At 43.2% G+C, this 24,841-nt stretch overlaps 1 protein-coding gene across 3 annotated transcripts in view; it reads right to left on the reverse strand.

Annotated features, from left to right (window-relative positions):
• plxnb2b (plexin b2b) overlaps window positions 1-24,841 on the reverse strand; it is a 94,972-nt gene that overhangs the window by 3,112 nt on the left and 67,019 nt on the right. For all 3 annotated transcript variants that reach the window (XM_062562837.1, XM_037452422.2, XM_062562836.1), the window contains 28 exons: window positions 24,706-24,831; window positions 23,638-23,738; window positions 22,419-22,545; window positions 21,685-21,844; window positions 20,889-21,000; window positions 20,204-20,315; window positions 19,726-19,827; window positions 19,334-19,429; window positions 18,741-18,828; window positions 18,323-18,507; window positions 17,174-17,322; window positions 15,612-15,723; window positions 14,766-14,902; window positions 14,124-14,303; window positions 13,126-13,219; window positions 11,359-11,556; window positions 9,835-10,014; window positions 8,901-9,037; window positions 8,409-8,509; window positions 7,804-8,033; window positions 7,491-7,672; window positions 5,511-5,577; window positions 5,082-5,228; window positions 3,907-4,063; window positions 2,886-2,986; window positions 1,487-1,571; window positions 1,077-1,228; window positions 684-844 (listed from right to left, as the gene is read on the reverse strand). In XM_062562837.1, the coding sequence (XP_062418821.1) occupies window positions 684-844; window positions 1,077-1,228; window positions 1,487-1,571; window positions 2,886-2,986; window positions 3,907-4,063; window positions 5,082-5,228; window positions 5,511-5,577; window positions 7,491-7,672; window positions 7,804-8,033; window positions 8,409-8,509; window positions 8,901-9,037; window positions 9,835-10,014; window positions 11,359-11,556; window positions 13,126-13,219; window positions 14,124-14,303; window positions 14,766-14,902; window positions 15,612-15,723; window positions 17,174-17,322; window positions 18,323-18,507; window positions 18,741-18,828; window positions 19,334-19,429; window positions 19,726-19,827; window positions 20,204-20,315; window positions 20,889-21,000; window positions 21,685-21,844; window positions 22,419-22,545; window positions 23,638-23,738; window positions 24,706-24,831 (3,779 nt within the window). The remainder of the gene's footprint in view (window positions 1-683; window positions 845-1,076; window positions 1,229-1,486; window positions 1,572-2,885; window positions 2,987-3,906; window positions 4,064-5,081; window positions 5,229-5,510; window positions 5,578-7,490; window positions 7,673-7,803; window positions 8,034-8,408; window positions 8,510-8,900; window positions 9,038-9,834; window positions 10,015-11,358; window positions 11,557-13,125; window positions 13,220-14,123; window positions 14,304-14,765; window positions 14,903-15,611; window positions 15,724-17,173; window positions 17,323-18,322; window positions 18,508-18,740; window positions 18,829-19,333; window positions 19,430-19,725; window positions 19,828-20,203; window positions 20,316-20,888; window positions 21,001-21,684; window positions 21,845-22,418; window positions 22,546-23,637; window positions 23,739-24,705; window positions 24,832-24,841) is intronic.

Consider the following 24,841-nt stretch of genomic DNA (forward strand, 5'->3'; position numbering starts at 1 on the left):
TGCCTCACACACACATTCATATTTAATACATGGCCTTCAGTTGATTTGATAAACAGAACGGGGTGGATGCAGAACGCGGCGTGGAGTCTGGTAAGTAATTAAATCGCTCATCTCCTGTCCTTGTGTGGATGCTCTCTTGCCAGCCTTGCGTCAATCACCGGCATCTGAATGCAACACGCCGTCTCGTGCGCTTGAGCCGCAGTCGACGTGACACAAATTTATGCACTTAAATGTCACAAGGGAGCAGAGAGATTGCAAATGCAAACCAAGTGAGCTAAAATCGCGCATTTGCATTCGGCTCTTTCTTGGACAAGTAAGTTTTATTTCTTGGAGAGTTACTGTATCTCAGGGATTGGAATGTGCGGCGTCAGAATTAGGCCGTATTTGAGTAGCGGCACTGTGCAATTTTGAGGTAATTGTACATCGCTGCGCTAATCCATACATCCGCTCTGCTACATTTCAGAGGGAAACGCTGTAGATTTGAACCCACTACATACATTTGATAAGCTTATGAATGAGAGGAGACAACTGAGAGGGGAACCTGGTGCTCTTAAACTCTAGCGCTTTCCTATTCAGGGGCCGCTTTAATGTCAATTAAATGACGACTTCCTGCCTCACTTATTACTGTACAGTAAATCCAAAATGAAGCAGTATCTGTCCATACAGGCGCACAGCACTCTTACCTATTAGTCTTCCAGATATGGATGGTCTCCTCATCCACATTGTTGTGTTTCAGTGCCTGCTCATCCAGGAAGTCAAAGAAGTATTTGATAGCCGGTGGAACCACTGCCCCAGAGCACAGCACGCTGCGGAAGAAGTCATCCACAAACTGCTGCAGTGTTCCCTGAACGAGGCCACAAATAACGTGAGACGGGGCAGAGACAGCGGGCCGAGCCAGCAATGTCACAGCTGTGAGAGATCTCCATTTGCTCGCAACGGCAGCGTAAATATTCATGCCATTTTCCCGCCAGAAGCCATTCATTTATGTTTGCTTTTTAAGTGATTACTATTCCTAGAAAAGCAGAGATTGTTATTAGCCAGAAATAACTGAAATACTTGACCAAATGTCTCTTTACCTTGACAGAAAGGAGTCGCGTTAAGTAGATCTCTGTGATTGCTTTGGTCATCGACTTGTCCTTTATGCTCCCTCGTTTGGATTTGATCTCATCCAGTTCGTCTGCGGGCCTCACCAAGTGAAAGACCTTGTCATCTTCTAACAGAGCATTTCCTATTGATGGGGGGTAAAAAAACAACAACAACAACAAACTAATGATTCTCGTGATAAAAACAGAGGGTGCTTGTTAAGTGAATGTTGATGCAGAAAGATTATCCAAGAATGAATGTTGAACAAACTATTCAGGAGATGGAGGTGCATATTCTTTCAGCATAATCTAAGTGTGTTTTACATGAAACTACTTGAATTAGCATGTTGAATGATCTAATGTGTTCTAATGTGCACAGTACGAGTGTATTCAGAGACACGTACGCTCTTCGTGGTTTTCCTGGTTCTGGTCATAGTTCTGATGAATGGGGAACACTTTGGACAAGACTAATGTGGCGTTATCTCGTACCTGAAATGCACATAACAGCCTTTTGTTAGACAAAAAAAACCTCACACTTCACAACACACACTTACTTTACACACCTTAATAGGTGCTGTGACCGAGGTCGGCAGTCTCTCTCAGTGCCTCACAACTCATTCAGAATCAATATGATTGAGTGAACAGCATTTATTGGGGTATTTAAGGGCCAATTTTTTTAGTGCATTGATTAGCAATACTCTGCACACTGAATCTATGGCAGCAAGGTTGTACTTTAAGAACAACTGTTAGACATGAGCGGTTAGCATGAGTGAGAAGAGAACCACGTTGAGTGAGCAGAGACGAGGGGGACGAGCAGGGGGGTATTTGCGAGTGACCTTTTATTTCACCTGGATCAATACAGTGCCAAGAAGATTTAGTGGCCTTCTGTCGCTACTGAGCGCTGACGAGAAAAAAACAAAAAACAAAAAACTTTCAACTAGCTGGTGGTGAAAAAATTGTTGGCACTTTTTAAATAATAAAACTGATGAAGGCAAACACTGAAGGAAAAAGGCTGTTTTGTGTTTTGCTTGAATATTTGATTAATGGACACACAATACTACTTGAATTAGCACAAAGACTGAAAAAAGGAGGGCAGCTATTCTGGTTCTTTCCAATTGCAATAATACATATCTATCATCAACACTTAAGCTAATTAATTAAGAGCCAGGCCAGTCTTTCTCCCACTGTTTCCAGGTTCATATTCAAACAGACATTGAAAGCCGGATCGGTCTTTTCATCGAACGCTGTGATTTAGTGAATGCTGCCATGTTATCACCATGCAAGAAAAATAAGGTTTTTACACATTTACATTACATTTAAACTCGAAAAAATTAGAATACCGTGCAAAAGCTTCATACCTTCAGTAATTCAACTTAAAAGGTGAAACTATTATATAGACTCATTACATGCAAAGTGAGATATTTCAAGCCTTTATTTGATATAATTTTGATGATTATGGCTATATATATATATATATATATATATATATATATATATATATATATACTTAAAAGGTGAAACTAATTTGCACGATATTCTAATTTTTCGAGTTTCACCTGTATATATAAATAAAATAATCACACATCATGTGTTGATGTCTAAATGTGCAGATGACGGATTTCAAACATACCACTGTGACACAAGATGTACCGCTTAGCCTTTGAGTGAAAAAAAATAAAAAAATAGGCAACACCATTCACATCCACACGCCTACACATTGCTATTTACCTCCCCACTGCCTCCTCAAATCCCTTCTATTTTAAATATGTTACAGCAAGACACTAAAACGTTGTCGGTACTCACGTTGTAGTGAGCCAGAGTGTTGATGCGTTTCCATCTGCCCTCTTTCTGGGAGGTCAAGTCCAGATCCGACAAAATCTGCCCCGTTGAGCCCGGGCGCCACTCTGTGATGAAGGCGAGGAGAGAAAGTCAAATGAATCCGCTCTGCGACGGCAGGTGGAGATGTACTTCTGTGTTTGGCTCATACTTCACACTTCAACTATTTTTTGTTCTTTCCTTCAGTATAGTTTTCATTTATTTAATTATGGGTCATTGCGACCCTCAGGTTCTCCTCAAATAATGTGGTCTGAAATAAGTGCAGCTACCCATCCTGCTGCCTGCAAAGCCTTCTATCTCTCCTGAGATTTAGTGGCACACTTGAGTAAAGTCTGGCTGAAGAACTGACGGATCAGTATTGTCTGAATAATTTACATCTCATTCTAAACTTTGCATTGCACCCCAACATTTTCAATTTCAAAAATAATCTGTCACCACTGCAGACCCGAGCTCCATCTTAAACATACGATTCATTTACATCTTTCCCATTCACCATGAAAGAAGACTGATCTCTGCTTATCTAAAATGTATAAAGAAATGAGATCTACACCATGCGTGGGAATAGAAAAATGGCTTTGAAGTTGGAAAATGTCTATAGAGCTTTTGCCTTTCAAGTCAGTCCCCAAGGTTCCTCCTCACTACAGTAGTGAAAGAAAAAAGACCTTGTTTAGGGATGAAGGCTATCTTTATGTTGCTGACACTGAATAACTTCTCATCCTGGCTGATGCCTTTTTTTATTCCACAAAGGGACAGAAAGAGAGCTCATCTTCAAACCAATTCATCAAATGGAACTGGAATAAAATAAATAAACAATTATCTATTTAGACAAATGCATTTCGGAATTAATTAAAGAGGCATTTCAGCGAAGACTGAAATAGCTCCTCTATTTTGATGCCCTCTCCCCTGCCTAAAACGCTTAAATTATTCATCAATATCAGACATTTACCGCTTCAGATCATCCTCCTCACGCGTGCCCTCATTTACTCACCCAGCGCGACACTGTCGACCTTTGGCCGCTGGGAGTACGGCAGGTTCCTGTACACCTGCTCGATGATCTTCTCTTTCACCTGCGAGACGGTGTCGCAGCTCAGCACCTTGACAGGCGTCACATCCGCACCCTCGCCGTGCACCAGCACCTGCAGGGTCTGGCAAACACACACACACACACAATGTAATAATTTAGCATGTGCATGTATACATGAACATTTGCAGGAACTTGCAGGAATATTAGAAAACGGCCAGAGCACCCGGCCACCCTCCCACACAAAGTCGGGATGTTGTCGTCATGGCAGCCAGGTCTCTGTAAGCACAACACTCTCGGTGTTGACACCTGAAAAGACTGCTGTCACCTTTGCCAGCTAATGACCAGGGCTCAGTAGGTGCAAACTGGCCCACCTCGCCTCCCACATTCTGCCAGAAATAACTAACTGACCGCCCTACGGACTCAAACACGGGGCAGCCGACACACTAAGCAATATCAACCTTCTAAACCGGAGAGTAAAAAGAGTCAAATGAGAAGAGTAAAGCTGGGAATTAAAGCCACAAGGAAACACTGTGTCTGCCTGTAAAATCTATCCCCAAGGGGTTTTTTCCTCCTTCTATAATTCAATCACAGAAGGCGATCCATCACGCCAGGAGACGTGTAATTCAGGCTAATTTGGTAATCGTCCTCGACAACGCCATTACCCATGGGTCTTTTTATTAATGCTGACTTCAACAGAAAACAGCTGTGTTCACATTAGCTTCCATTACTGAAACACAACACCGAAGAAAAGACACATAGTTCCCTTAATACCGTAAACTACCCGAATAAACACGGGGGCAGGTGCAGGTTGGGAGGTCGAGGAGAGGCTGCTTGCCACAGTTGCACCGAGAAAGTAGAAATAATAGCTTGAACCCAAGTGCATTCCCCCTTAATATTGGAATGTGTCGCTGGTGTCACTTCCAGGAGAGAACATTGACACAGAAAATGGATGCCGCACAAAAGCGGCATCCAAGTCACCCTGGGGGGTATGTGGGGGGGGGGGGGGGGGGGGGGAGTTGTGCTGGTTACCATGGCAACTGCACAGTGTGTGTGTGTGTGTACATGTGTAGCTCAGAAGGCACAATTCAATCTCAAAGCAGCGTGTGCGTTTTTTTTTCCAGTGTGTGCGTCCATCTCACCAGGACGGAGTACTCTACGTCGTCGCCCAACAGGCCCGTGTCGTTGAGGGTGTACTTGGCTTTCTTCACTCTGGCGTCCACGGGTCCTTTCTCGATCTGGTGCTTGATGGCTCGGAACAGTTTGTACAAGGGTTCTCCTGCGGAGTCCTAACACACAGTCGCGCGCCCACACAAACACACACACACACACACACACACACACAAAGCCCTTTAGACGTTTCAGATGTTGTCATGGAGCTAATTGTCGCGATGAGCAGTTCAGAAGACAGATTTGTGCACAATATCAATACAGAGCACTAATGAAAGTAATGGAACAATCCATGCACTTATCCCACTGTTTAATGCTGTAGCATCTTGATCATTTCCTGGATAACCAATCAAGTATTTGAGCTAACAGATAACATACAATACATTTTTAACTCTTGTTACCTTTAAAAACTGGTAAAGGCAGATAGACATCCAGTTACATAGCATCCTTTCCACCACCGTCTCCGACCTGGAAAAAAGATTTTATATTCATTTTATTCTCTTGAAAATATTGAAGTACTACTTTGTTTAAGAATGTTGGGGGACATTTCTGCAAAGCATGCTAGTAACAAGGTATTTTAATTTTAAAAAATCAGCCAGTGGTCACTTGACAGATTTGCAATGCTAATGTCACATTGCTAGCTGCTAGCATGCCTGGTTCGAGGTCTTGTACATATATAGAGGAGGCTTGTGTTGGCACAATGGCCTAATCAGCATAATGAGCCTCTCCATTGGGGGATAATTAGGATTGTGTACTTGCACAACAGCTAGTCACAGCGTGCCGAGCCACAGCAGACTGTTCAAATCACACAACCCCCCCAACTCCCCCCCCAGCATGGATGAGCGACTAAGTTGAGACACGTTGGTCTTGCTGAGGGAGGGGAGGCCCCCGTCAGTAGAGGATTTGACCTTGACATGATCATTACAGTTGTGGAAAGGGCGAAGAACAAAGAACCCTATAATTTGAGATTATTTTCTGAGGGCCGTTTACTTCAATCAAATAATTTAGTTAGATGTTCAAGGAATTCTAATTCTATAAAATGCATTTTGCCAAAGGAGAAATAACAGCAATTAGTATTGCGTAATATCCGTGAAAAACATTTGTCGTTTTTGCAAGAATGCTAAGGCTTAAATGCTATAATAAATAGTGCTTTATGTTGCCAAAACACAACAGTATTTTTAAAGAATCTATGACTCATGCATTGCTATTTTTGGAAGATAACAATTGATCTCAATTATTCAATTATAATTCAGGTCAGGTTACATGTTGGGTACACTAGGATGAGTTCGTTCTGATCAAGAATGACGAATGGAGCTTTTTCAAACAATAAAACAGGCTGACTACATTTTTAAGAGACAGTATCCATTGGAAAATCCACCTGGTACAAGATTAAGCCATAAAGCGTATTACAGAAAGCCAATATAATTGGATTTATGCATTGAAGGCAAAAACTATATTGGTCCGAAAGCAATTTCTAGCCTACTCCCCCAATTGGTCAAGAGCTATAGGTTAAGAAGATTTAGAGGACAAAGGGGAACAACCAAAGAAGAATCACACAGCACTCTGGCTTGGAGAAAGAGAAAAAAAAAACACAGACGGAGAAACAGAAGGAGGAGGACCGGAACAGATCAAGCAACAGTCTGGCTCTTCATAGTGGACAACTGTAGTCAGTGGAAAATTCAACAGACAACATGGCAACAGAATGAAACAGTCCAAAGCCTCTTGAAGTGAATCCCAGACCTCCTGTGACGGTTAATTATACTGCTGCCAGGGTGGTGATATGTAGTGATTCTGATTACACGGCGCAGAAATATGGACATTAATGATACCATGGCAAAAGTTGCCAAAAAAGACAGTGGGCAGCCCTGCTAGCTGCTCTCCAAGGATGCACTGGGCACTTAAGCACAGCCTGCTAACATGCTTACAAGCAAACCGCAAACGTGCTGATATTTAGCAGTGTGCCGACGGACACCGTGGGATCATGCTAAAAATGTGCAAAACAAAGCATGAAATAAAGCACAGCTGATGGTTGTTAACAAAAATAAAGTTATTATAACTGATCCTAACAGTGAAATATTGTCCTGACAATCCACAAACGGTGGTGACAACATATTTAACACAGAACTAAAAATGCTGGTCTCATGGTGACAGGAGTTTCTAACGCAATTATGTTTGTATTTTAGGAGCCATTCATTTACAGTTAGTGGCCCTGTAGACCATGTGACTGATGAAAGTCACATGTTCACCACTGTCAGTCTTGTTTATCCTTTGGGGATATATGTGTAAAGTTTTTCAGATGTATCGACCTGGACTTTTATGTATACATGGTATATAATGTTTAACTTGGCGCTGGTGTTTTGGCATCGTATCTCCTCACTCACCTGCGCAACATGAGCTTGGGGTTCTTGCTCTGGACGTATTCCCCGATCATCTCCAGCAGCAGCGTCCTCATGATGTCGGTGTAGTATTCCAGCTTGCCGTGCAGAGCCACCGTCAGCAGGGATGCAAAGTACCCCTTTGCCCTGGCGTTGAAGTCGTTACTGCGCTCCAGGGTGCGGATAAACTGCAAGCACGACAAAACACGCACAACAGAGTCAACCAACATCCTCGAGATAAGTCGGACACGCCTCACACTGAAAGTGGATACACATTGACAAATCTCCTACGTTCACGTGATTGTGCGGGTGTAATTACATTGATGAGGAAGGTCTTCGAGTTCAGGAGGTTGGAGAACTGGTTGAGAGCCTGAGTGACTACGGCGCGGCGAGCCTCGGGGATGTCGAGCTTTCCCGTGATCATCACGTCGTTGGCGCCGTCCTTGGAGGGGAGGAAGAAGACGCGGTCGGTGTAGGTCTTGTAGTCCAGGAAGGGGATCCGACCCTCGCTCAGTTCGTTGGTGTGGTCCTCCATCTCGATCATCAGGTCTGCGAGACGAAAAAGACGGAAAAAAGTGGTACAGAGTTCCTTTTTTAATAAGCAGCTTTTTCCTCATCTGCGCGCCGCTCGTCTGTCTCAATCACTGCGTTGCGAGAGGCAGCAAAGTGAGAGCTTTGCCAGGGAAATAAAATTCAGCTGTGAAAGATTGTTTTCTATTACAGTTACTGCAAAAACGCTCCTCATAATGATGATAACATGATGTTAAGCGGGATAATTCATTTAATTCACTCCAGCACAATACATCAAATGAATGTAATCGGAGCTATGAAGCACTTCATTACTTCATGGCTTCTTAGAAGCACGGATCCTTTGAGGGACATTAGCGATTTTGCCGAGGCCTTGCAGAGCCGCGCTGTTGGTACCTGTGAATTCTTTCTTGCAGCGGTCACGTACGCTCTCCTCCAGATTCTCAAGCTGGTGTTTCACCTTCTCATACTCCCTCTCTGCCTGCTGACTCTTTCTCCTGAACGCGTCAAACAAGCAGAAAACATGTGTTGCAGAAGAAAACGTGAGGGGCTTCAAACCTGAATCATTTAAGTTCCAGACATGTAATTGTAGTTTCTGGCCCGAATCAGCAGTCGGGCTGATAGCTCAGCCTTGTGTTTTCTTCAAGTCTCCCAAAAAATTGATTTTTAGTGCTAGTATTACTTGTCACTGAAAAATATTGTAAGGTTACTGTTAGCTGACACTGATGTTTTTTTTTTTTTTACAACGCACACAAATGGCAGCTAGAAAAAAGGCAGCTGTCTATAAAAGAAAGGGCCTAAACTAATGAGTAATATGTTACCTTTAACAGTATGGATCAATAAGTTCAGGTAATATCTCTACTAATTAAATCTAAAAAGTAGGTGTACCTGTAGCAGTAGACAGAGATAGCAATGATGAGCAGCATGGGCACGATGACAGCGGGGACGATGATGTAGAGCGGCAAATCATTCTTCTTCTCGTATTGCACCAAGCCGACCACCCACTCCCCGTTCCCAAACTTGATCTGTGGATAAAACACACAGCGAGAGTGGGGGGGAATCGTATCATCAGCACAAGCTCTGGACATTTTAGCCAGAAATATATTCAGGTAGGTGTTGATGGTGGCGAGCATGCAGCGCTGCATGGAGGTGGATCTACTCTCTATTTTCTCAGAGTTCTGCAAAATCAACTCCAAAACCTTCTATATTTCTTAAGTATTGGGGCCAGTTGGTGGTCCCAAATTGACTCAATGCGCTTGCACTTTATAATCAAGCTTGTCTGATGTAGGTATCCTGCACCTTTTGATAGTCCGTCGGCGTCACTTTTTCACGCTGCACACAGCCACAAAAATTCAACAATAGCTCAGTATGGGAGAGGTTACGGTTTTCATGGCAATTGTGGCTCGGCTATAATTAAATCTAATTATGAAGGGCCTGTAGCAACATGAAAAACTGTTGCACAAGTAAAAAGAAAAAAATGGGATCCCTTGATGATCAGAGGCGCCTAAAGAAGTACAGTAAAGATTCATGATGCATGCAGGCTCCAATCTGCAAGCGCGTGTACATTTACTCAAGCAGTACATTTAAATTCAACATTGACGTAACAGCACTTGAGTACTAGCTGTATACATCTACTTTATTACAAATCTCTTCAATGAAATAACATATATTGATAAAACACTTTAAAGGGGCCATTTTTCTAACTTAATGTTCCCGTCCACATTTTCCTGTTAATAGTAACATATTTTCACATGCGTGCGTCATTGGTCATTTTTTCCTACACCACTGTGTGTTGCGTTTTCCCGACTTTCGTTCATCTGACCGTTAAATCCAGCAGTTCGGAGCGAGTGTCTCTGCGGTGCCGCCGGGAGCGAGCGCTGGGTGCGGTGGAAGGCGGGTCCAGGAACAGCTTCTCGTCCTGAAGCGCGTTGACCAGACAGGGGACGTCGCCCACAAACGCTTGAGCCTCTTTGTTCGTCATCGCTTTGGAGAATCCCCGACCCTGCAGGTGAAGATCAACCGTGATGCTAACAGTGTCTTGACAAAACTACTACAGGGAAGGGAAATGAATTATGGCATTTATACACCATCAAGTAGACCCATCATGTGATGAGCTATAAAACCATTTTCATTAGTAATGGATGGAATGTTAATAACAGCTTCTCAATGTTCCATTATGTGGGCCAAAATTAATTAGAAAAATTACGATTATATTGGTTTGTAAGCACCCCTCACCAAGTTTCTGCAGCACACTTTTGTATCTAAATACATGCTTCAATTGTTCTAATGCAGTCTGCAACATAAGAAAGATTAAATGAGCTACAGTATACCAGCGTCTGAGTAATGAAAAGGCCTTTTAATTTAATTGATTGCAGTACTTACAGTGTCTGCACAAAGCACTCACCCTGGACTGGAGTTGTGATAAACAATTTTCTATATTTTTTTATAGAGATCTTATAGATTTAATGCCTAAAGCAATATATAACTTGATGCATCTGTGAAAAAAAGGTAGCCTGTAAAAATGATATAAAAACATAAACCTTTTCCTCCTGCTCTCCTTGTCTGGCTTCTCTTAGCAATACTAAGTCCATTGTGCACATGATAAAGTTGATCCAATAGTTACTACATAAATGGTCTTGAAAGGTTTGGTCCAATATTGCAAACAAACATCCTGAACCAATGTTCACAAACTCAATTCGACATATATTTGAATGTATACCTCAAGGGAAACTTAAATGGAGCCGGTAAAACGGATGGAAGGACAGAGCTAATTTCTGTTGAAAATACGCAACGTCCCCTTTAAGGCTTTCAACTTGGTCTATGACAACTTAAGATAAAGCTATATGTTGTAACCCCAAAATTACATTCATCATAACTGGATTGAAATTAAATTCCTTTGGTGTGATTGAAGAGTTTTATTTTTCCTGGTAATCCTCCCATGACCCATGGGATTTACCTTAGTAACCTAGAGTTGGGCAAAACAGTTTCAGATTAAAAGAGATTTTACAATATAATTTTTTTTTTTTTATCAAGGATTACAATAAATTAATACAACTACTAATATAAATTTACCTCAGTTTGTTTGGCCTCCCAAAGCATTACCTCATTGGGCCAAAATGTTGAATACAACCATTTGCATAACTTTTATACGGGATGAAGCCCATTCATAACATAAGCAGCTAAAGAGCAAACACGCGGCGCAGTTGCAATTCAGCATCTTTACCCTCAAAGTCAGATAATAACACCATTTATCTTCATTCCTTAACACAGAGAGGCGTATTTTTCCAGAAACCCCAGTGCTACAACTGAAGCATTAAAAAAAAAAAGGGGGGCCGCCTGCACTCACGGTGACGATGATGATGCTGGCCTCCGTGATGACCTTATTGGCCAGCTCGTCGAAGGTGGGGTCGGGGTGGTAGTCGAACGGGCTCAGCTTCTTCTCCAAGTTGTCGAGCAGGATGAAGGTTTTAAAGGGCTGGCTCAGGGAGCCGTTTACTCTCGGAGACCGGAACTGGATGACCGTGTCGTTCTTCTCGTGGGCTTTCTGAACGCATCAGAGGGGGTAAAACGGCGCGTGGACGTCAACAACAAGGAAGAGTTCTATGTTGACACAAGACACTGGAGGAAAATGGTAGCACCATTCAACCGAAGAAAGCTTTTGTTAAGTGAGAGTCGTAGAAGAGCAGCCAACTCAATCTGAGTCATTCCTCCTGTGGCTTTGTTCATTAACTGGACGAATATTTTTCTGTCACTTTCTGATTTTTTTTGAAGCAGTGCTGACAACTCTCTGTGTGACAGCCAACCCCTTAAGTTTTTTTCAAAAGGAGAAGGCAAAAAGGGAGGGGGCTGCATTGAATAACGCTTTGAATGAGTCACGCAGACCAGCTAAAAGATTTGAGACTAGTCAAATTGGTTAAATGCTCTTTTCTCATTAAGCTCAACAGTTAATTTGTCCTACTGAAATGTTCTAAAAGGGGCAGAAGGATTTATAGGGATTACCGGAACATAACATTGTTTTTGTCTATAATGACCTGAAATTAAGAATTGTTGTTTTTCTCATTAGTTTAAAATGAGCGCCGCCACGTTTCTACACTTGCCAAGAACGGACAAACCAAACACTGGCTTTAGGGAGGACTTTTGTGTTTTTAAATTGCCTAAAAGGTCACTTTCGTTCTCCACCGTGCTTGAAAAAAAAGGAAGCATTGAATAAATGACAGTTATGGGTCAGATTTTAAATTCTACAGTGAGCATTAATTCATCTTGTAACCAGGTTAAGTCTGAAGCTAAGAGCAGGCTGTAAAACGGCTGTAAAAGTCTCTGTTGACAATTACAAGCAGGAACTGCAGGGTCTTACAGCCAAAGAAAACCTCTTTGAGCCGCTGACCTGATCCTCAATGTAATCAACATGTTTTCCCCCCACGAGCCGGCAGCCAAAAATATTTGGGTCTAGTTCAGTGGATGGACTTAAACCAACAGAGGCTTATGGCGTTGACCAGCCAAGGCCTTTGAGATAACACTTTACATTCACCGCTAGTTTGTGGCAGCCAGGAGTCTTTTCAAATCTCTCCGGTCCCCTGGGTCGCACGGGACCAGGGCAGAAATCTTTAATCCTGGTATTGAATTTAGCCCTTTAAATGAAATGAATAAAATTGCTCCTGCTCAACACCACGCAGTAAACTGCAGCGCAGGCAGCGGCACGCTGTGCACAACTCATTCAAGGTCAAACCACTTGATTAAGCTGGACGAGGAACACAGTCGTATCTCGCTGAGGGTGAAACGGCTGCGCCGCTATCCGCAATCCGCAAAGGATTTAGACGCGAGATGTGAGTGGGAGAAGTCCTGGCTTAAGGACTCTCTGCGCTCAGTGGAGGCATGGAAGAGTGCAAATGGGTTTTTGTTGGTATGTGTGTGCAGAATGTGAATAAATCACCACTGAGGTTGTGGTGCTGGTCATGGGATGTGTGGAAATCAATGAGAGTGCTGCCAATGTTGAGGGGGAGGAGGGGAGGGGGAGGCGGGGGGGTATTGGCAGATGGAAAAGTAGACATTTTCACAAGATAAGTAATCAGCAAAAAAAAAAAAAAAAAAGACAAAACAGAAATGGAAGACATACCTCTAAGGATGTTGAATTGTCTGCTTCGACCTTGAGGAATGCGGTCTGGATTAGGTCAAAGCCGGAGCCAGACACCACAATGTTCCTCCCTCCACTAAACACACACACACACACACACACACACACACAGTAAAACATATAAATGAGATCTAAACAAACATATCCCCAGGCAGCAATAACCAAGCTCATAGAGAAAGTTACAAGAAGACAAGACACACTTTGTAAATTGCACCTGGGGTCATTTTTCACCCCAGATGAAAACAAATTAGTTTAGCCTGCAAGCAGCGTACATCTATTGTCTGTTGTTTGCGGGGTGCGTGCCTAATCACACGTGCGCCGGTGCTTTCCATTGCACCGAGAAAAAAAAAAAAAATCAAGGTAACTGTCTGCATCCATTTGCAGAAGAACATCAAGCAGTCCGGTACGACACCAAAGAATTTTGAATCCCCTTCGGCTAAATTGTAGGAAATAATCTGCACCTACAGACAAACAAAAGACCTCCCCGAGGAGGAAAGATCCTATTAAAAAAAATAAAACTAAAAAAGGTTCTAGGTGTTAATAACCTTTACCAAGTATTCAGACAAAGCTTTTGAGGCACAGAGCAAGGCATGTGCTTAACTTACTACTTTTCTATACAGCCTTGTTATCAATGTCTATTCTTTTTTGGCCTCTTAACTTCAAAAGAAAGTGTAAGTATTTAAAGGGGAATCATTTTTATCACTATCAAATTTTCCCTCGCCATATTTCTATTGGTAAGAATGCCATCAATAATTTCTGTTAGCCAGGCAGTATCTTGGCTAACAGAAATCATATTAAAGACTTTAAGCGCATTGGAGCTTAGAGCCTTAAAATTAGTGTAGCGGATTTTATAGACTTTCAAAACCTGAAATAACACAATACCACAAAATCCATTCATTCAACACCATACGTTTGCAGGTCTATAGTGAAATATAATTATTACGGGGTGAAACCCTAGTGTAGTGCCACTTTATACTGACCAGAAAAAGCTCGCTCTGGGTTGGTGGTCTAGAACGACGGGGTTTTCCAGAAAGAGGAAGGCCCTTGGGATGGTTGTTGTGGTCTTTCCGTACCTCACTGTTACGTCGAGAGGTTCAGAGGGCACCTTATCTGATCGGTATTCTCCCGTCTTGCAGGTGATCTCTCGTCCGAAGCTCAACCTGCAAAGGAGAGGACATAACACTAACTGGCTGCAGGAGTGTGTGGGGGGGGGGGGGTCGCACAAGGTCACTGTGCAGTCGAAGCCAACGTGGCAGCAGTGTGACAGCTTGTTAAATCCTGGCTTTGCTGCTCCTCGTACTTATTATTTTTTCTGTTACCGATGCCTAAAATGACGCCATGGACTTGGTTTGACAGAACACCGTTGGTCTCAACAGTGAAGGCCAGTGGCAGAAGAATAGTAAAATCATGCTTATGACAGCAAAGTTACATTCAATTCCATTTTTCTTTCAGAAATGTAAAAATAATCCCCAAATTTAAAGGCTTCAAACTGTGCATACTGTAGAATTTGCATAGAATACAATGTTTGAATAACAAGTAGCACAATTCAATTTGAGAGACTGAATTGAAAGAGAATTGGGCTTTGGCATGAATGACAATTATTGAGGAAAAGAAGCGCTTACACAGTGCACCGCTCAACCCCGACAGTAACCTCGACATCGTCCTTACTGCCGGTGTCCAGAAATTGTCCGGAAATAGTAATGAGGGTTCCCCCAACTTTCGGACCTCTAAAGGGTTTCACGTTCTCCGGAATCGGGTCCTGATGAGGGCGGAGACAAGACACAAGGTCCCGAGACATGGGATGAATATATATATATATATACACACACACTCATCTTTCCCCCTTGAAGGATCTTCACCCAAACACACACGCTCCAACACACAGCCTCACGCACACAGACACACACAGACAATGCTTCTTTGTGAAGTGATACATTTCCTCTCAACCTCCAGCTCACACACACACACACACAAACATACACACACACACAAACACACACCCCCACGCTAACACAATCCTACAAGCACCACATCTGCCTCAATTTGCTGAGCAAACAGTTAGGAGGAGCACTCCCCTGTGGGGGAGCTTTAGCAGAGCCAAAGATATGAAAAGCCAGTTTAATACTTTAACAGGCTACAGTGTAGCTATTGCAGAGAAAGAGGGTGGGGGGAGGGGGGCATTTGGTTAAAGAAGACAGTGCATTAATATTATAATGTGACAGTATGCAGTGCATTTACCGAGACACTAGGATGTACATCTTGCATAAATAACATGCCCTTGGTATGTTCTGGTAAGGAGCTCTCATCAGTTAGGAATTGGAAACATAATAGATGCCATAAATTAGCTGAAAGCTTTTGGGTGAATTTATTCCCTCGGTCCAAAGTTGTACGCCCCCATATGGAAAGTGCAGCAGGGGAGAGTGAGTGAGTGAGTGTGACTAAGTGTAGTAGCAGTGGCGAGTATTTACCCTGTAAGTGAAGTCCACGGATGAGGTTCCCTTCTTATCTCCCTTCACCTCCACCTCCACCTTGCCCTGTTTAGCATTGTTGGGACCAACAGGGCCGATCTCACACACCACACTGGAAAGCACAACGGGGAATAAAAAATATTTAAGGGTGGGGCTGCAAGTGACAATCAACATGCTGCTGTTTTTGTATATTGGTTCCATGTCAGACATTCCAGATCAATGTTCACCCTCAACAGCCTTGATAAAGCTTTAGTGGAAATCGGATCAGTATTTCAAAACCTTTTATTTACTTAAAGCAGTTCTATAAAAAAAAAAAAAAAAGCCGATTCAATCTTTGTCCAAATTCACAATAGAAATCCGCTCCTGAATATCGTGGCAATTGGCAGACAACTGAGAACTGTCTTGTTTTTGTAAATTGGAGAAAGTGGTGAAAATAAATAAGGTAATTGAAAAAAAAAAATAAGAAAATACAAACACGTTGAACTGCAGATATAAACGCAGTATGATTTCAATGCCAGATTGGCCGCTTCTAGCACGATAGCAATTGATTCCTTTGAGAATTCTAGGACGCTGGAGATTCAGGGGAAAGTGTGATAAACCAAACACGTCCACGAGGAATATGCGTGTTATGCCGACGAAACCGGTCAGCATAAAACGGCAAGCATGATTCGGGGCTAACAGGTGGGCCACTAGTAGACAATTAACAGCTACAATGTGTGAAGGAATTTAAATATTGTTTTGGACAACTTGTTCGAATCATAAAGCAAAGGGGGAGCTCCAACACGCCGTGGACCGTAAAAAGGGACGACTAACGTCAAGATGGACCCTTAAGCGGGCGCGTGCGCTCCAGAAGTGGATGATTTAAGAGTGAAAAACATTCCATCTGGTCACATAAATCCTGGTTTATGCCTCATCGTGCAGATGGCGGGGCAAGTATTTGTCATAAAACGGGATCCCTCCTGCCAGGTGTCAACAGTCGAAGCTGGTGGCTGCCGGGCGACAATGTGGCTGTTTTCTTTTTAATGCACCGTTCACTATGAGATAAACGCCCTTGGGACCGAAAGTAATTTGCGGGACTTAAAAGTTTAACGCAATGTTTTTTTTTCTGAGAGGCACAGAGTGTCCGTAGCATGAAGAGGACACCAAAAAGCTGTGGCAAATGTGTGCTCTCAAAACAGTGATTTGTTGGAATTCATAGCTCAAAAGATGAGGCTTTTCTCACTTTCTCCCGCAGACAGCGTTTAGAGACGGACATTCAGCAGAATACCTCAGAAGTGAAAAAGATATGTACATAAGTACAACGTTGAGGTACTTTCTACTCTTTATACTAATGCAATTAATTTGAGAGGAAAATGTAGTACTTTGCATCATCCGACAGGTGCAGTTAGATACAAAGGGGAATGCTGGCATGGCGAGCGAATCAAAACATGCCCCCTGGTTAGCTTCCTTTTTGCAAACCTACCAAACACAGTTTGACCCGAAAGCAAACAACAGAAGCGCAGTCGATGTGCCGTGTCCCGCTGCTCCCTCATTTGCATAAACGCCATCAAAGTGAGCGTTACCTGGTGGAAACGGAGTACTTCTCCTTCTGATGGATACACGGCTGCCCAACCACGCTGATGCTTTTAATGTCTTCCTTGTGGATGCCGAGGTTGGAGCCGCGGATGGTGATGGAGATCCCTCCCTTCAGGGGGCCGAATCGAGGGATGATCTGGATGGGGAGATTCAGCGTTTTTTTTTAAGAAGAAGGGATTTAAAATGGATTCAAACAGATTAGTTGAGCAACAAGAAAGTACAAGACATTTAGTCTGTTTAAGTGCGCTGAATGATTCGAGTACTTAATATTCTAGACCGTGGTTGAGAATTACATCCACTGTACGAGCCTGGTGTGCATACATGCGTATGCAGCCCCACTGATACAAGAGAATATTAACAATTTACACATTAAATAAATACAGTATACAGTGATATTTTAAGTGTGACATATTTCTGTTGTACAGATATTTTACAGCTGAACGATCACGTTTACCATCAAAAACATGATTCCATCCCACCCTTTTAGTGTAGCATGTTAGCATCCATTAATTTGCTAATAAGCACTAAACAGAAAGAACAGCTAAGGCTGATAAGAGGTTGGCAGGTATTTGGTCATTAACTGAAGTATTGAAATCACAGTGAAACCTGATACTGGTGCCGGGGGAAGAAAAAAAAAAATCAAGGAATTACAATTAATTTTGAGAGGGACATAAATGTGTGTAGAGAATATTCATTAAAAAACCCATTGGATTCATGCACTGGGGAGAAGGGAAGCTTGTTTTTCAGGGCATGCACAGTTGTTGAGATATTTCAGACTGGACCAACATTACGGTGCAACCGACATAACCGATAAAGACATCCAACCAAAACACACACACACTGTGATAACTTTTTGTATCAGTTCTACATGTGTTCATAACCTCTGTCACGCTGACATCAACGATCTTCGTCAATGACAATATGACGCCAACAATTAAATGAGCAAAAGACAGAATTGATCCAATCACGATGTGCTGCAGATCAGCTCAAGGAGACAGAAAAAGGCGGAGGGACCCAATCAATAATCCAATCACCAAAGTCGCTGCCTTCCCTTCCGTGGGCGAGTCACAAGGCCCCCCCCCCCCCCCCGGGGTTCAAAAAGGTCAACGCAAAGCGGCGGGCGCACAGCGACTCACGTCGGTGATCTGAGGGGCGGGGCACTCGGCGTCCTGAGGATCCTCGGACCCTTGCTGGTCCTGGTTGCACAGCTTCTCGTACACACACGCCCTCTGCCTGGCACACCACACGCACCGGTACTTTGGATCCGCGTTCTTGCAGAGACTACAGTCCTCCCTGCCCTTGGAGCAAGCGTAAAGGGTGACTGCAGGGGGGGGGGGGGAGACACACCAATTAGCACATTTTCTGTCATACCACACTGTCGTACACCTTTCACTCTGAACGTTCGCGTCTAACATTTAAACGTTTAGCGGCGAGCTAACAGTCGTTTGCACCTAAATCCGCCCTATTCTGTCGAAACACGTTTGGTGATACATTCATTACCAAAATACTCTTCGTTTTCCAATTCGCCACGGTGTCAAATGTGAGAGAGCGTACCGTTGAGTGTGCTGTCGATCTTCTTGCCCAACTCTTTGTGCTTCACGTAGAAGAGGACGTTGGTGTCTGGTGACTTGTCGTAAGAAAACTAAGAAATTGGGAGAAAATGAATTATTAATATAGAATCGAGTGATTAATGGCACTTAAGCTCTTCTCGGGCAAACAGTGTGGGCTGCCTGCTTCATCACGCCCAGGGAAGAGACAGAAAAGAGGGGAGAAAAAAAATTAAAAAAAACAGTGACACCCCGCCTGGCAGATTTTCAGCTTAAGAAATCAATGTTGGGAAAGAACATAGCTGGGGGCTAGGTTCTGCCCGAGACTCCAAGTCACACAATTCACAAGGTGGAAATGCAGTGAAAATGACTCCAGTGAGGAGAGTCTGTCCATTAGAGGGAGCTAGAGAATATCAAAGGGACCGGCTTGATTTATAACCCTGCAAAAAACAAAGTCCGTTCATAGGACATTTTGGACCTATGGCCGTCTCAGTACTGTAAAATCTAAACATGAAGCGCAGGACAAATTGTGAGTAAAAAGGGCACAACACCAGCAGCACGTTGTGAATGCAGAGATGCAGCTCAGAGGGTTCTACTCACATTGAAGCCGCTGAAGGTGTAGAACGACCCCCCCTCAAACTTTATCTCCTCCTCCGCGTTTCTCATTAGTTCAGTACCGATTGTGAAATCATGACCCTGGAGATTCCAAAAACATAATAAATATGTATGTATTAATATTATAGTGTTAAGAAATGTAAAATTCCACATGGCACTGTAGACTCTGCCAGCCATTGGCCTAACCGACTTCATTCTGGCTGGTAGGGTTTGTTCCATAGCATTATTATTGATTAATAAAAAAAATATTTACCTCACGCACCGGTTAAAAATGTTGCTCAACCCGGCTCATGGCGGGGCCTAATGCCATGCCGAATAAATGTTTAAGAAAAGCCACTTAGTTCTCCGAAAAGGTTTTAAATTCCATGTCTCTCTACCTGGTAGACGTCCAAATTTTTCCCCTCGAAGCTGATGCGAGTCTTGTAGCCCACGGGGATCAACACAGGATCTGGGTTCTCAAACTGAGGACACTTTGCTCCCTGAGAAGGCAACAAAACAAAATCAAGATATGCAATCATTTACATTTTTAAATTTGCAAACCACTTAACGGACACCCTCCTCTGCGATTAAAGATAAGTGTATCGCTGAAACATCTGCTAAGTTGTAAATTGATATCCTCCACCCTACAGTACCTGTCATGCAAGATGGAGCCAGCTGATACCGGCATTTGACTTTTTAATTTCTTTTTTCTCCATTAATTTTCAGGGGAGATTTTGGGCCGCTCATGCATCTCCCCCCCCCCCCCCCCCCCCCCTCCATGGGGTGATTAAATGTGTCCTTTAAAACTTTTCGCGACACCTCTTTGTTGCACGTGCTCGACATGCCGCTGATGTGTTGACACTCGAGAAGACTCACCTGGCGGTATTTGATGATGTTGTCCCCCACCACGCCGTCGTCCGTGTCGCTGCAGGTGTAGTCTATTGTGTTGTACTGGCAGCCCCACGAACTGGCCACACATGACATGCACCTGAGGAGACACATAGAAGAAAGAAAAAAAAGACAAATAGAGACCGAAGATGAGAAAAATGCTTTCAAAGGCATTTAATTTGACAGTTATGCACACACACACATAAAATCACACACACACACACAAACAAAACCTTAAAAACATGCAAACTCATCAAAGAGCGTTCAGGCAAAAAAAAAAAAAAAATCCATGTTCCTGACAAGGAAATGGATCTCTGCTACTTCACATAAGCAAAGCTCGTTCATCACACATTCCTTGGCATGAAAGAAATTAGGAAAAAAATAAGGAAGGGGGGGGGGGGAAAATGGCGGAATCGACTCTCATTTTTTGATTAATGAAAAGGAAACTGAGGCAATTTCCCCGGCTTGTTAATAAAAGGAGGATAGAAAATGCAAGAGGTGCATTCAAAATTACCATGCATCACAATTTACAAAACGCAGCCTTGATCTCTCATCTGTTCAAGCACGGTGATGCGTTTACATCAAGGTTGTCAGGTGACGCCGTGTTCGCTGTCACCGTGTATTTTCGGTGAGTGACAGAGCCGAACTGATAGATTAAAGGGGTCTGACTCACGGCGTGTTTTCGGATTTCTTCACTGTGGCAGCACAGTTGTAGAAATTGAAGTCGCGCGACGCCAGCTCCACAGTCTCGTTGACGAAGATCCTGATGGCCACGGCCACAAAGTCTGAGGACGCGGCGAACAGAGGGTTAACAAAAAAAAAAATGGGCTTCACTTTGGGCGCGTTGAGAGTCCCACGAGTTCTTAAAGTGTCATTTGTGTCATCTGGGATGATTCTTAAAATGCAACACTTCCACTGTTCATGACAAGACACACACACAAAAATGAACTTCCTTTATACTAATTATGTATTAATGCCTTCCTCCAGCACTTTCAATGTTAGCGTGGCTACATTAGTGAATTAGTTACGCTTGCACACTTACTCCGTGCCACAATTGAAGTACTACGTTTGCTACTCTGATCTCCATCCGTTTGAAAAGTGGGGGCCGTACCCGGCATTTAACACGGCGCAACATCCACATTTTAAAATTCAATGAACATAACTGCGTTCATTAAAGTACTTCCAAATATCCCATTTCTTAACATACAATCATATTCCTCACCACATATTATTAGTTTTACAATTCACCCTGTGAGGAACATGAATGTCGGTACCGAACAGCATTAATCAATAATAATCAGCATTAAAAAAAGTGTTAACTTGACTGAGTTCTAGTGGTTTGGTGCTTCATTTAATTACTAAAATAAGCCGACATGCTGTAGACTTGGGGCGTTTTGGGCGAACCCTAAGGCGGTTGGCCCGCTTTGTCCATTGGTGATACAACCAATGTAATGGATAGCAGCATTTACCTTGGTCCTCAGGTGTGGGTGGTATAAGTGAAGGGTGAGGTAGGTGGCAGGAGACCTGACCAGAGTCAGATATGGTGCCTTCACTGTCAAACGACTTGATGGAGCACAGCAAACGGTCAGAAAGCCCAATGGCAGGAAGGGAGGGGATGTTGATTTTCACCTGAATACAAAAAAAAGTACAAACAATTTGGAAGTGGCTTCAAAGGACTTCTTCACATTGTCACTCTTCTGCTGCTATGCACCAACCGCCAAGTCAAATTCCTTCTATGTCTGATTTAATTTGGTAAAGAAGGTTTCCTGATTCGTGTCTATCACCTTTTGGCCTGAGTAATATCACTTTAATTGGTATTCATTTTGTTGCGTGATGATTCTGATCTCTGATGTATAATAGTTTCCTTTTATTTCCCGGATATTGATTGGCTGCCGTTTGTGGACACGTGAGCGAGTCGGAAAGAGGGGGCAAGGGAAATGGTCAGGAATGGAGAGAAAGAACTTAAGACAAAGTGCACAGGAGAGGCTCTCCATCTTCAGGCTGTGAGCACAATCAACCGGGTCGGTTATAATAAGCCAGTTTTGAGTTTTCCGGATGGATCGATAGCGAGGCAGGAAGACCTAGAGCCTTGGGTCTCTGATTCACAATGGAAAGAGTTTATTTCTCGTGCTGTGACGTGCGCGTGAGAGGGTTCGGGCGGAAGCGAGAGAGGCAGAGAACAAAGAGAGTGCAGGCGCAGTACCTCCTGAGTCTTTTTAAAAGAAAGGTTTGGGGGGGCGAAGGAGACGATCTTGACACACTGCTGCTTGGGGCTCCACAGCCAGCCATTCTTCTCCCCCGCCCGGCGGCACTCAGACCTCCTGGTGCACCTTCAGACGTAAGAACGAAAAACAATGAAAAACAACTCCCATCAGCCTCCTGCTCCACGACCCTTTTGCAGCGCAAGGCCTCAGAAAATCAAAGCCTATGGACTCCAACAGATTTCCAATGTGCTTGTGTCAACAACAACAACCTCTTTCCCAAGGGACTTCAAGCTGTGCAGATTTCAAAGATTACACTTTGTATAGATATAAAAAAACAAAAAAAACACTATATGCAATCATTGGTATCTGGTTTTGAAATGTCAAATCGCATTTGAAAATGTACAGTATGATCTAACCGCACCGGAAAATAAACAGAATAATGCATCATCTTGAGCAAGGAACGCTCTTGTCATTATCACACTGGGTATAACACAATAAAAACGGAATAAGCACTATAAAGGAACGGAAATAAAATACAACAGTGATGTCAATAATGTGAAAAACCAGCAGGAGCACACAATATAAGAAGTCAATGTTCATTATATAGTTCTCACAAAGTAGAAGTAAAGAGAAAAAATGAAGGGGGGGAGCTAATAAAGATAATCCTAATTAGCCATTTATCTAATCATTTTTTTTTTTTTTTATCAGTTTATCATCTTGTAAGTGAAACATCAGAGGGGCAATGGCAGCCAGTGCGCTAGAGCTAGATTTAATTTAATTAAATGTCTTACTTTACCCGACTCACAAGAGGGAAATATGCAGCAGGAATAGGAGGCATTGTTTCTAAACAAGAATATCAACAGCTTCCAAAGGGTCACGTGTGTTTTTCGGATATCTTCCCTCTGTCCTGCTCACATCTCTGTAGAATACATGATGCGTTCCGCCCCTCCTACCCTCAAGACCCTGATAAATATAGGCCGATGAGAGTAAATTGCACCGTCTGCCTTAGCAGCATGAGGCTGACAAATAGCTTTAATTCCTCACGGCTGCACGGACAACGGGAGACGGAATATAAACACAGAGGGGTACTAAAAGTGTCTGCAATAAAACACGGAACAAATACCCTGCTGGGTTTTACAGTTTGAATTGCATGAGTGGGTGTTTGTGTCGGACTGTTGCTGCACGCACGCATTTCAGAGCGCGTGCGGCGATCCTCACCTGCCCTCCAGGACACACCAGCCGCAGTAAGGGTCCTTCAGTGCCACACATGATTGGCAGTCAGTCTTCTGGAGGCACGTCTGCACCGGCACCTTGGTGATCTGGAGCACAGCCACGAGAAATATGCTCAAACAGGGCACCTTAGGTGAGACACCGCTCGGAATATGGATCATCTAAAATAGGGCTGGAAATAATCCTTAGGTTTTTTTTTTGCAGGTGTGCAGAGTGGGAGTAAAACACCTGTCAAAGCACCACGAGTCTCTCAGGTCTGCTCCTTATGTTCAATTACTGGGACAATCGCCTCTCTCTACATGCTAAATGTTTATTGTACCCAGTGTGGGAAGGCATCAAAGTTAATTAACTTCACATGTGCTTCAGCAGATAGGCCAGGTGTTGCAGGCAGGATTTTAACTTTTATACAATATCTTTTATTAGCAATTCAAACAGACTGAAAGAAGGGAAAACAGAATTTCTACTCAGTCTTATCAGTTATAGTACCATCATCTTATAAACAAATGAGCCGGGGTTACAGAGTTAAGTACCCGAGCACTTACACATTATTGCATCTGTAGTACAATGCCAGTATTGTACATGCTCATATCACCTGCACTTTTTGGTATTTTTACTTCACTAAAAAAAGTACTTTTTTCCCCACTGATGTTACCCCAGTGGCCAGACAGATTATGCACAAGGAATATTTGGTGACCAAATTTAGCACTTTGTTTTATCCGTCCAAGGGAACAGCGATAAACTAACTAGTCAGCAATCTCCACTTGCTGTCTCTCCCTCATCGATTTGTTCTTTCATCACAAGAGAGTTCTACCTATTACTGCACATGTTTTGCAATATCATCTAGCTGTGTGGGAAAACACTGCACCCTTTACCTTATAGCACATTTATAGTTAAAATGATACGCTTCAATTTGAATCAATAAAGCCGTTGCACTGGTGTGTAAATCTTTACGCAGGTAGATTTATTGTGTCGTGGGTGTCTCAATGCTGCCAAAACGTGGGATAACCTACCCGCCTCAACGCCTACTGCGTCCTAAAAGGGCCCGGACATACACACCTTCTTCTCTGTGGTAATGTAGAGGTGGCTTTGACCGAGATCGAAGAAGAGGTTCTTGTTGACCTTCTCTCCAATGGCGTCGCCAGCAGCCTTGCCGTACTGGTGTGCCGTCTCGCTCAGGTGTACCTGGATAAAA

This window comes from Pungitius pungitius, chromosome 6 (assembly GCF_949316345.1).
Source record: "Pungitius pungitius chromosome 6, fPunPun2.1, whole genome shotgun sequence".
NCBI lineage: Eukaryota > Metazoa > Chordata > Actinopteri > Perciformes > Gasterosteidae > Pungitius > Pungitius pungitius.